Source organism: Patagioenas fasciata, chromosome 5 (genome assembly GCF_037038585.1).
Source record: "Patagioenas fasciata isolate bPatFas1 chromosome 5, bPatFas1.hap1, whole genome shotgun sequence".
Lineage (NCBI taxonomy): Eukaryota > Metazoa > Chordata > Aves > Columbiformes > Columbidae > Patagioenas > Patagioenas fasciata.
Genome location: NC_092524.1, coordinates 69,068,788 through 69,081,665, shown reverse-complemented (window position 1 = coordinate 69,081,665; position 12,878 = coordinate 69,068,788). Strand labels below are relative to the sequence as shown.

Sequence of the window (12,878 nt, the reverse complement as noted above, 5' to 3'; positions counted from 1 at the left end):
CCCCAGCCTCCCCTTCCCTCCCACCCATCCTCTGGAGATGTCAAGTGGCTCGCAGGCAGCTGGAGGATGGTGAAGCCCAGCCCTGCATCAGGCCCTTCCCACCGACTGCCCTAAAACCTGGAGAGCAGCGTAACTCCTCCAGGATACGATGTTGTTCCCAGCAATGGCAGAAGATGTGCCAGGCAGGGTCAGTTGGACATGAGGAAAAGGTTCTTCCCCCAGAGGTGCTGGACACTGAACAGGCGCCCAGGGAGGTGTCACGGCCCAACCTGACAGTGTTCAAGAAGAGAGTGGACAACGTCCTCAGAGACACGGGGTGACCTGTGGGGTGTCCTGTGCAGGGACAGCAGTTGGACTCCATGATCCTTGTGGGTCCCTCCAACTCAGGACATTCTGTGATTCTAAGCCCACCACACCAGATCTCGGTATCAAACAAAGCAGAGTTTATTTGGCATAGACCGAAATGAACTGCAACAGAAACTCCCGCAGAACAAAGCCCAGTTACACAGACCGAACGAGTGCAGTTAGCGTCTCAGTTACAATCTAAGGACTAAACAAGGTAAAAAGTCCATTTGGGAAGGTCTCCCAGTCTCGTCCTGTGGAGACGCAGCGGCTCACAGACGCGTTGTACCTTTCACCTTCTGAGGAGACGTCAGCACAAGCACAGCTGTACTTTTCAGTTACAATGGATTTGGTGAGGAAATCAAGGGAGACTCATCTACAGGCTGCTTTTCAAACACCCTTGGTACTTCAAAGAGCACTGGGAGCCTGTTTCAAGGCTTTCAAGTTGAATACCTTGAGCATCAAATAACATTTTGATATCTGCCAAAAGAGTAACGAGGGGGTGAGCAAACTTTTGCTGTATAAGCCCCCAAACCACACACTAGGCTTTCTTGACCCTGGTTGAAACGTCACAAGAACATACAGAGACCCAGATAATACCAGACTAACTTAAAGGGTTTAACAAATACAAGTTACACGAGTCAGAGTCACCGGGACAGATCCCTTGTGCTGGACGAGAGTAACGCGGGAGGTTTTACACCAGCAAACAGGATCTTGCAGGTTATGTCCAAAATGCCACTGTATAAAACCAGAGCAGACAAAGCATTTCAGAACACGCCGTTAGAAATGCTGCAACCGCTCAAAAAGGAGGTTTGATTAAACGAGGCCTTTCCTAGATTAATTTGTCATGATTCAGCAAATCACCAGTCATTCATGTCACCCAAAGAAAAATACTTTCGGTTCATTATTCTGCATGACAGTGGCACGACCTAATAGTTATTTACTCCAGTTATTCCCCATAAATATTCATATTTACAGGTTTCTCTAGTCTTTTTAGAGGTCTTTGAAGTGTTTTAGAGACGGTGCCAAATGTCCTTCTGCAGTGAATGGGGTCAGTGGAGTGAAAGCGTTTGCTCTGCATCTACACCTGGTGCTTCACTTTGTCTTCATCTTTTGTTTTAAAGTGTTTGTAGGAGTTACACCATTGGAAGGTTAATCACCAATTAGTGTCATCTACGGAGAAGGGATTTCAGTACCAGAGAACACGAATTCTTTAAAAGGCAATAATTACACCTCTGGCTTTTAGTATTGCTGATCCAGTTACAGCTGGCCACTTCCAATACTTCCAATACATTGTTTGCGGACTGATTGTTATCTGAACACTCACTATTTATAAAACTTGATTTAAACATCAAATCAACACCAAGAATCAGTTTGGAATGACAATGCCAAGTGGGTAAGATGCTAAATTGCACGCAGGTCTGTTTTCCCTTCCAGACCTCCCGAACGACAGGGAACTGGGGCAGTACCTTGTAACAGAAGCCGTTACCGAGCCGCCGCCTGTGCCCAGTTCATTCCCTCGCTGTTAAATTATGAATCGCCCGATGCCCCAAGCAGACGACCCAGCGCCTCGTTCCTCGGGTTGCCAGTTAAGATTAAGCCACTGTAACGCACTTACCTTTAATGCTTTATTAATAATGACACGCGAAGCTTCTAAGCTGTCGTTCCCGGGGCAGCGGATCATGGAAATCCACTTCCAACCCCTCAGTTCCAAGGTTTATGAACCTACGGACGGTGTTCGCTCACATCAAAGCGGGCAGGTTAATGTGAGGTAGTAAAACCAGGTGCGGTCCTGCGGTCAGTCTGTATTTCTATTTAATGGTACCTCAAGAAGTTTAATGAATGAGGAAGACAAAAGGAAGCGAGGTGACTCTTTAATGGAGATATAAGATGAGAAAGTAAAATGCAGGTGACAAAATAGAGAAAGGGAGAAAAGTGATGGAAAGCTTTAATATAGAATACTGATTCTTATCATATTTATTTATACTACACAGCTGGGGAAGTAACCATTTCCAAACAAAAAAGCTCGTCAGCCCCGTTAGGGCTTTAGGTCCCCTCTGCAATAGTATAAATAAACTATACGTCATGGGCAGTCTGATACATGATACTTTCATTCATTAAGGATGACGACCAGGTACAGTTTCCGTTTCACATCACACGGCTTATCCCTAATTTATGAAAATAAAGCATATCTATTTGTACATTTTATATATATATAAATATATATATATATAAAAAATACACGCTGCCGGTCAAGTTACCACACATGCACACACGTCTGTTGTACACACCCACCCAGGAGCAACACGCCTGATATCAATGTTCTACTTTGTGTCCACGCACCCTACGTCTAGGAGTAAAGAAAATCCCTTTGATGGCAATTCTGCAGGCAAACCCAAACCCATACAAAATACTTTGTTGTACAAAACTGCCTTTTTACAAGATGGACCAACATTGTAGCGCAGCCCTCGATAACGCACTACAGCTCTACCGGGAAAAAGAATAATCAAATCTTTATACAGTTGTAAATAAAAAATAATTGTAAGCTGCTCTGCAACCTTCCTTTGCTAAAAGTTAGATACATTACACCATTCTAGCAGCAGATTAATAAATAAGGATTAAATAGTCTATTATACAAAGCCATCCTGAATGGCGGATTTAAAACCAAACAGCTTTGCAGATCCTTTCGCTTCCTACACAAATCCTTTTTCTTAAGACTCAGTATAAAACAGGGACGGCCAGCACTATATCTACAGGATCTAAGGAAAATCCAAGGGGGGTAAAATATTTAACAGTTTATGGCACCTTTACTGCATAACGTTTGTTTTAAAGGTTCTGTTTCCCTATAACTACTGAGTAAAGGGCTATTTACCTCATAGCTTTTATTAAGCAAACTCGATATATCCAACCACACAGTGGCAAGAGACAGAACCAGCTGTTCCCAGCTGCAAAAATGTATTGATTTCCACCCCAAGCAAGCCCAGCGGGCTGTGAACACACACAGCAAGTCACAGTCTGCACCGAGCTCCCCAACGCTCCTTTGTTCCTCGTGTGGCAAATTCGCGCCGGTATTTGCGTTCGGTTACCGTCGCTTAGTAACTGTTCTCGTGGCCAGCCAGGATGTAGAGGTTGCTGTGCGCCGTGGGGTTTTCGGTCGGCCTGCTCTCCAGCACCACCACCCTGCACGCAAACACCAACGTTAGGGACAACACACAGCGCGTGGTTTAACTACCCGGGAGGAACAAACCCGCTGCTCACAGGTTTCTACAAATATGGATTCTTCCTAGGTATTTGGGGTATTTTCTTTAAATTAGTGAGCTGGTTTTTCAGTGTCGCTTCTCGTAAAAACACTAAAGTTGAATATAGAAGGAATAGAAACTATGGGGAGCTTCTTGAACCAGAATCTGCCTCTCTCGACGTGCGCAATGTGTTACAAACCCTTTCCGAACTGTTGTATCCTCCTCCTTGAGATGAGCTCCGTTGGGAAGTCATCTCAGAGCCGGCGTTGTGAGGAGACACGACCCTCCCGTCACCTGCAGCCCAAAGGCGTTGATCCCCCCTACATCTTGTGATAAGCATCAGCCGCTGATCTCAACAGTTCTCCTCACTTTAATATTTATCAGTCGTTGGGTTCTCTCAGCCTTTGTCCTCCTGGATCGTGGTCCTGGAGGCTCCTCTGGAAAACCCATTTCCCCCATCCTGACCATTGTCTTCTACGCATCTGTCCGTGCTCAATCTCCAATCACCTCAGAACTGGAATCTCCTTGCACTTTATATCTCAATGTGTTTCTGTTCACATTTCCATCCCCGCACTGGAACGCGGTGGAGGGTACAGGGGCTCTTAGTAGTAATTTTGGCTGTGGATGCAATCGCTAATTAAAGTTTTGGCTGCTGCAGGTGGAATCAGTGTTACTGCCTTCCCCAGATGGACCCTGTGCTGGGCTGGAACCCAGCCCCAGCTGGGAAGCTGGTTTAACTAAAATCAAAGGTTTATGTTTCATAGAATATCCTGAGCTGGAAGGACCCACCAGGATCATGGAGTCCAACTCCCGCCCCTGCACAGGACAAGGCCCCACCGTGTGCTCCTCGGGGTCATTACCTGTCTGATCCCAGTAAGCGGAAAACCCTGGTTTCATCTGATATCTCTTGGGTAACCTGGAGAAAAGCGGAGACATTAAGGTCCATTTCAGCAGCAAAATGAAACATATCGGGGTCTGAGTCATAAAAAAGATCAGTCTCTTGAGAAATTCAAATATAATTCAGTGCAAATTAAGGGGCTGAATCAGCTCAATTGATGCTGAGTGAAGAAGCGCTTTAAATTTCATAAAATACAATTTATTTTAGATAATTTTTGTATTGTAGACTGTTATTAGTGCAGACGACTGGCTGGCACAGATGGAGTATGGTGATCAAATCAACACAGACTGACCGGCTTTCCCTGCATTTTCAGAGGACGCCATCAAAAAGGAGAGTGCTCCTTTTGAAAGAAACGACACTTCAGCAGTCAAAGGATCAAACGGTGAATAGGGAGCGGGAAGAAATGAGAGCTGGAGCTCACTTACTTCATCTGACTTAAAGCTTTTGCCCTGCATGCCGTGTTTCCAGAAGGCCAGCACGCTGTCCTGAAGGCACACTGCGAAGGGAAAGCACAGTCAGAGCCCAGCACGGCGTCCCCAACCCGGGAAAGCTGAGTTCCCACCAGCGGGGACAACGGGAAGCACGTGGAGCATGGAGATGGTGAGACCTGACTCCCGGCAGGACCACCAAACTGCAACAGCAGCGCAGATTAACTGGACTGGACTATTGGGATGGGTGAGGTTTTAAAGCGCGGTTTAAAAGGTGCCGCTCGGACACTCTTTGTTCGCCAAGACACAACAGGGATCTCGCCCTTTTCCCTTTTCTCCCTTCGCTTCTATTCTCTGGATCTTCCTTTTTGTGATGATTCCGGAATTCTAATGATTCTGCATTTGCGCTGCCAACCAAAACACCGCGGGTTGCTGGAAACTACAGATCACTGAGTTATTATATTTACTTCAAAATAGACACAAGTGTCAAAAATGGGATGAATCTTCCATTCAGGGCCAGAGAGAGAACACAGAAAGGTACCAGCTCTGAATGGTTTAATTACCAGACTGCTGAAATTAATGGATGAGGAGCCTGGTGTTCTTTCAGCAGCTCCACTCTCCGTAACCAGAAAATAGGGAGTTGTTTAATACCCTGAATTCCCAAGAGACTACTCGGAGTGTAAAGAACCGCTCACATTATCCTGTATCAGCCGGTGAGTGCCAGACTTTGGGTGAAATGCTATTATTTAAAGCAAAAAGCGATGGTCGAGTCACATTATGCATGCGTCAGCAGGAGATATCGTACGATACGAGTACAGCAGTTAATTACAACATGTCAGAATTTAGGGAAGAATCGCAGCTTTGATTTAAAATATCTTCCTCCAGGATGGGCCTGACGTGTCTAAATAGAGATGCTGTATAAAAGAACGCGCACTGCTTCACCAGTTGCAGGTAAGACACAAAATCCCTATGTCCAGAGTTTTCTTCTAAAGAGAAAACGCCCGAGGAAGCCAGAAATGCAAGTTGTACAGGACTGATTGTGTCTTCACTGATTTTGATTCAGTTCCTGAGATATGGAATTATTCAACTCACATTAATTACACACTTGGAAGAGCTTATTGCAGCAGAAACACTTGACAATTAGGATTCAAGTTGTAGAAGCAAGGCCGCTGTCCTCTAGTGGCCTGAAGACAGCAGCCTGTCCTCCAAGAATCAGACTCAAATGCTATTACCCTGTTAAAAATGCACGTGCTGTTACTTGAAATAACATCTTAGCTTTGAGAAGACTAACACTAATTTATCTATTACTACAAGTAGTAGCAGAAAGGTTTTTCTCAGTGCTATGGAAATGAGGAGAGACTAATCAGCCTTTTTTTTTTTCACCCAAATCATGATGCATCTTACAGAACAGAAATGACAGCGGGTGGAAATGTGCGCATTGGACACACTACCTGGTGTTCTTCAGCGCGTTGGTGACCAAAACGCGGCTCACGATGTCCTGACACAGGCAGTTTGTAGTGTCAAGCCCCACCGGGTGCATTAGGTTATTAAAGACTCTTCCATGCCCATCCCTCTGAGTTTTAGTCTTTAAGAGAGAAACAAATCACTTACCCACTGACTCAATGCAGAAATCAAAGCTCAGCTCAGAGGCCAATTTCTTGCTCGACTTCAGTTTCCCTTGTAAATTCACAATTTTCACAAATTCTCGAGAAAAACGGAAAAACAACTATTACAACCCAGTGCTGAAAAGGATTCCTGATGGCTCAAAGTGTGAAATATTCATTTCATCTTTCAGATACCAAAAAAATGCCCAACCCAACATCTACGGCATCTGCATAAAATGAATCCATGAACATCTTTCTATCGAAATATAGAAAACCTTGTGCACGTTGTATGTTTTTAGGCTCTGCTGCCAGCCGTCCTGCAAATAACAAAGTGCAGAGACCTGAATGCAACGTGAAGCTTGGAAATTAAGGCAGACGAAGCTGTTGCAAAGCTCCCATTGAGGTATTAACCTCTGATGCTTACGAGTCGTGGTCGTAATGACTGGGTGTGATGGAGTGTGAGTTATTTGCCCTGTTAGTACCTGCAAAGGTCACTTTTTCCAAGCGGAAGTTTCTGATTGGTGTCCGTTCCAATTCCACTCTGTGTGCTGCATTACATTTTGTTTTGAAAAGAAACCATTTCCCATCCAAATTAGTAACGAAGGGAGGAAAATTAACCTGTGGCGGAGTTAAAATCACCAACTGTGGCAAAACACAAGGTGTAATAAGCTTTTCAAGAGATGTGGCACTTACTGTCCAGGCAGACGAGGACAGTGTCCCTTTCCAGCTGGGTGACGTGAATGGCGTCTAACTGCTGATTCCCTTGGGAAAAACAGATCAGAGGGGTTTATATCACATCATGGGACTGATCTCAGCTCCCCTCAACCCCTCACCAATCTCTGCAACTCTTTCACTATCCCACAATATTTTACATCTTTTTTCAAGCTATATGACCCCAGAATGTTCTAAGAGGAGCCCAGGGCCTAAGGACAAGCCCATCAGTTCCAAGTCTGTGTTTAACATGAAAGCACTACTGTTTTTTGGCAGAAAATACATTTTACGTTACAGTTCAGCACATGAAGAGGCATGATAAGGAACAAAAGGAATCATCAAGGCGATCTTTGCTCCTAAAAAACGCTCTTTCCCCATAAACCCACATCTGGAAAGATTATTGCGCTGATATTAAGCTAGTTTTTATTAAAGAAGTTCTTGGTACAGCTGTTGAAAAGCAGTGTTTAAATGTAAAAAAAATATATGTGACAAAGCTAGCAGAGAAAAGCATCTGCAAAATATCAATAAGTTTTTGCAGATAAAAGCAAATCTGCTTATGAATGGAAGGTGACAAACCTCCCCAAGGGCTGCAGGACAGACAGGAATGTATTTATGTGAGTTTTTACACGGCAAAGAAGGGGAAAGAGGAGTAACTCTGACCCCAGGAAAAAGTATTAAACCTTAAATGAGAACCCGAACAGCAGGGTGTCTATTAGTAATAGGGAAAGTGCAGAGTCTTATATCTGGGCAGGAACAACCCCGGGTTCCAGTATAGGTTGGGGAATGACCTGTTAGAGAGCAGTGTAGGGGAAAGGGAGCTGGGGGTCCTGGGGACAGCAGGGTGACCATGAGCCAGCACTGGGCCCTTGTGGCCAGGAAGCCAATGGTACCTGGGGTGGGTTAGAAGGGGGTGGTCAGTAGGTCAGAGAGGTTCTCCTGCCCCTCTGCTCTGCCCTGGGGAGACCACACCTGGAATCTTGTGTCCAGTTGTGGCCCCTCAGCTCCAGAAGGACAGGGAACTGCTGGAGAGAGTCCAGCGCAGCCACCAAGATGCTGAAGGGAGTGGAGCATCTCCCGTGTGAGGAAAGGCTGAGGGAGCTGGGGCTCTGGAGCTGGAGAAGAGGAGACTGAGGGGGGACTCATTCATGGGGATCAATATGGAAAGGGGCAGTGTCAGGAGGATGGAGCCAGGCTCTTCTCGATGACAACCAGTGACAGGACAAGGGGCAATGGGTTCAAACTGGAACACAAGAGGTTCCACTTGAATATGAGAAGAAACTTGTTCCTGGTGAGGGTGTCAGAGCCTGGCCCAGGCTGCCCAGGGAGGTTGTGGAGTCTCCTTCTCTGCAGCCATTCAAACCCGCCTGGACACCTTCCTGTGGAACCTCAGCTGGGTGTTCCTGCTCCATGGGGGGATTGCACTGGATGAGCTTTCCAGGGCCCTTCCAACCCCTCACATCCTGTGATTCTGTGATTCCTACCTGCCCCAATTTCTGTGAACCACGAGGAAGCCGAGTTCAAGTTGATTGTCTCAAACTGGACGACGTGATTGGGTTCCGTGCCCTTGCTGATGGCGACGCAGACCATGGGGTACTCCTGCTCCGGGATCACCAGCATCTCAAACACGTTCAGCGGGCTCGGCAGCGGGAAATCGAAGTGCTGCAAGAAGCCACAATGAGGCATTTGTCAAGTATATTTTTACCTCGGCAATAAAAAGCCTAAAATCACACATGTAAAGTATTAATATAAAAGATATTGAAGAGTTTTTCAGTAAGTGCTTTTTTAAGACAGCACGAGCAGCGTAACGTACGGAGGTATTTATGCGTTAGTTGGTTATTGCTAGCGCTGGGCTGGATCCAGCACTTGACCGCCTTTAGTCACAAGATTTTCTTAGTCAAAATCTTTTCAAGCGCTCAGAACCCACAAATGGGACCAGACTGGGATGTACTTTCCATTACAGATTTTGGAAAGGTTATTTCAACAACCGTATGATGATTAAATGTTCTGAAGTAAAACAAAATACTTACCTTTATTAACATGAATTTCTGCATTGGCTCATACCACTGTAGTAGAACGATCCCAGACTGCAATGCGCCACACAGGTATTTATGTCCCGTGTATGGATTTCGTACTATATAAAATATATTAAAAAATGAACAAACAACAAAAAATTTTAAGTGCAGGAAGTTCAATGCATATTTGAAAAAAAGACCCCAAACTGCAGCTATCTTTACAAATAATTTAAGAAATAGTACCAGTTTCACACTGATAATTGCCTTCTGGCTTGCCATTCATGTGATTAATATTGTGCTACATTCCAGACAAATTAAATTATAATTAATAACCACCAGCATTCTTTGAAGCCACATGCTGAGTGGCCAGAAAAGCCGTAAGACCTTCCTGGGGCTGCGTGGGACGGGAGGGAAAGGTCCAGGTCAAGTTAAATTAAATGAAATTAAATTCCCAAGCAGTGAATCACAGAATCCCAGAATGCGAGGGGTTGGAAGGGCCCTGGAAAGCTCATCCAGTGCAATCCCCCCATGGAGCAGGAACACCCAGCTGAGGTTCCACAGGAAGGTGTCCAGGCGGGTTTGAATGTCTGCAGAGAAGGAGACTCCACAACCTCCCTGGGCAGCCTGGGCCAGGCTCTGACACCCTCACCAGGAACAAGTTTCTTCTCAAATTCAAGTGGAACCTCCTGTGTTCCAGCTTAAACCCATTATGCCTTGTCCTGTCACTGGTTGTCACCCAGAAGAGCCTGGCTCCATCCTCCTGACACTGCCCCTTTCCATATTGATCCCCAGGAATGAGTCCCCCCTCAGTCTCCTCTTCTCCAGCTCCAGAGCCCCAGCTCCCTCAGCCTTTCCTCACACGGGAGATGCTCCACTCCCTTCAGCATCTTGGTGGCTGCGCTGGACTCTCTCCAGCAGTTCCCTGTCCTTCTGGAACTGAGGGGCCACAACTGGACACAATATTCCAGGTGTGGTCTCCCCAGGGCAGAGCAGAGGGGCAGGAGAACCTCTCTGACCTACTGACCACCCCCTTCTAACCCACCCCAGGTACCATTGGCTTCCTGGCCACAAGGGCCCAGTGCTGGCTCATGCTCACCCTGCTGTCCCCAGGACCCCCAGGTCCCTTTCCCCTACACTGCTCTCTAACAGGTCATTCCCCAACTTACACTGGAACCTGGGGTTGTTCCTGCCCAGATTCAAGACTCTACACTTGCCCTTATTATATTTCATGAAGATGCCTCAGAACTTGTTGTGGGACAGCTAATGCAAGAATATGATGAAGGGTTTATGGTTTGTTCATTTTCAACTCGGTTGGATAGAAGCCTGACTTTAGGAATCATTTGTAAATGTGCCCGATGCAGACACGTCCTATGAGACGAACAGGGTATCTGAGTTTGGGACCAGGTGCTTTCTACTCTGCTTAACCATCTTTAAGAGTGCAAAACTGTCAGTTTATTAAAAAGAAATTAATGACAAAGCCTAGGAAAAAAGTGATAAAACCAAACGCCTGCTCACCTATACAGCATTTGTGGCATCCTTTTGTGTCGGGGATCTTTGTGGTTAAGGCAAACTTCCTGGAATAACAATTATTAAAAAAAGCATCAACAAGAGATACCAAAGGCCCTTCGTGCTGTCAGTTCAACAGCACAGAAGTTTCCACTTGTTAATAATTGTCCGTAAGTAAAAGATTTGTACCTTGGTAATATTTTGTCAGGAAACCTGTGGGTTTGGATGTGAGCAGCTAATCCTGTTTTTTTGGCTTGTTCGAACAAAGCTATTAAATTATGGGAGTAGAGCTGGAACGTTTTCCCTGTAGAGAGAAAAGCACAGTTGGTGTCGCACCCACGGCCCCGGCAGAGCTGCACGTCTCAGATAAACCTATATACGGAAAGTTACCTTCTAGAAGAACGGAGCACGTGCGCCGGGCATTCCGAGTGCGGTGATGAGGGAAAGAAAACAACACAACAAGAATAATGCATATAAAGACACGGCATTCAACTCAACGCTCATTTCAGCAACGCTGACGCAGCTCTGAAAGTCAGTTTTACGTCAACTTTTGTAGAGCGTTGCAATTATACAACAATAAATTATATCAGGGTGGCTTATTTATCTATAAATCAATTAGTAGTGTTTTACAGCCACCTCGTTCTCCTTTAACTTGAGGTTGGATTTCTTTTCTGAGCCTGGTTCACCCCAAAGATGTGACAATACACTGAGCAATCAAACACCGCAGCTTCATTTTAATAACACACTTCAGTTAATCCTCTCCTCATCTCATCCTGCTGCCTGAAAACTCCACTTATTCCAATTCTCTTAGCTCAGCTATTCCAAACTCATTCAAATTAATACATAAACAGAATGCAGACACTGCAGACAACCGGCTCCACTGCTTGTAAACAGCCCGTTTTATCCAAGTCTTTCACATTAAAACACTCCTGAAGCAAATCTTCCTATACAAACACAAGAAACAATGCACAGTTGGCGATCCAGTACAATTTATATGGCTTTATTCATTTTTCCTCTATTTATACGTACCTGACAGGGACATTAAGGTGTTATTGATGACATACAGCCAGGTGCACTTGCGGGGGAATAACTGAAGACAGAAAATACTTTCGTTAATAGAACCATGCAGAAACTTCTAATTAATTTTCCCCTTTAGTTCACCCTTTGCACCCTTTTCTCTGTCTGAAATAGTTTTCTTCCCTTCCCTCTTCTACCTATAGGACTTTCAAACTTTAATTGGTCTTTATTTCCTAATTAGCAGAGCGGGAGGGGGACAACTGGCAGGACTGGAGTAGCGTATATAGAAAGATGCAGCTTGCTGAGGAACATCAGCCAGAAAATGGAACATAATATTATTTTGGTAAGCTATTAAACCCCATAAAAGCCAGAAGAGGTGGGAAAAAGGCATCAGTGTTTTCTGAGCAACTTGAATGACCAAAACCACTGTATTTTGTGGGCGTTAGCTGCCTGGCTTTGGAACCAGATGGTTCACAGAAGGCACCAGGGCTTGTTTTTGTGTCAGAGGGAAGAAGCAACTCCAGGTTCGGGAGCATTTTAAAGTCAAGAAGAACCTCTTGAAAACTCCAGAGAATTTTGCTACAAGTGATGGCAAATGACAGCATTCAGGAGGCTCAGCAACGGAAGGAATAAGGCCAAGAGAATAAGGGTAAGGGTTTTGTTAAAATAAAACCAAACCACAAAAAGAGATAAGGCTAAACTCATTGACTCGTATTCATAGGTAGGGTACTCCCTCAAGAAAAAGATTTCCAATAAAGAATTCAAAGGATTAAGCTGCTTCTGAAGGAGAGTATTGGAAAAAGACAGCAGAGGGAAGCTGTTGCAAAACACGGCAGAAGATGCTTGAATCAAAGCTCTGCAACAGAACGATTTCACTGCTTCATGCGAATGTTTTATTGTTTCCAACAGTCACCATAAAGTGACACAATTTCTCACAGAAACGGAAAAAACAATAACGTATATGATACTGCACCTAATCCTGTGCCAGGCACCGAGTTCTTCAGTTCAGAAACCTGCTGAATCACATATGGGCTCGACGCATTTAACGAGCTTTAATGGATTTCTCCTCCCTAAATTTGCCTCCCCTCTGAACTCAGGTGATTCCAAGTGTTCGCAACTCC

At 45.1% G+C, this 12,878-nt stretch overlaps 1 protein-coding gene across 5 annotated transcripts in view; it reads right to left on the bottom strand.

The window, feature by feature from the left end:
* Positions 1-422: 422 nt before the first annotated feature.
* Positions 423-12,878, bottom strand: part of MAP4K5 (mitogen-activated protein kinase kinase kinase kinase 5) — a 61,033-nt gene continuing 48,577 nt past the window's right edge. For all 5 annotated transcript variants that reach the window (XM_065838223.2, XM_065838224.2, XM_071809833.1 and 2 more), the window contains 10 exons: positions 11,770-11,830; positions 10,930-11,044; positions 10,750-10,808; positions 9,250-9,353; positions 8,704-8,881; positions 7,205-7,273; positions 6,519-6,611; positions 4,905-4,975; positions 4,442-4,497; positions 423-3,522 (listed from right to left, as the gene is read on the bottom strand). In XM_065838223.2, the coding sequence (XP_065694295.1) occupies positions 3,435-3,522; positions 4,442-4,497; positions 4,905-4,975; positions 6,519-6,611; positions 7,205-7,273; positions 8,704-8,881; positions 9,250-9,353; positions 10,750-10,808; positions 10,930-11,044; positions 11,770-11,830 (894 nt within the window). In that variant the 3' untranslated portion in view covers positions 423-3,434. The remainder of the gene's footprint in view (positions 3,523-4,441; positions 4,498-4,904; positions 4,976-6,518; positions 6,612-7,204; positions 7,274-8,703; positions 8,882-9,249; positions 9,354-10,749; positions 10,809-10,929; positions 11,045-11,769; positions 11,831-12,878) is intronic.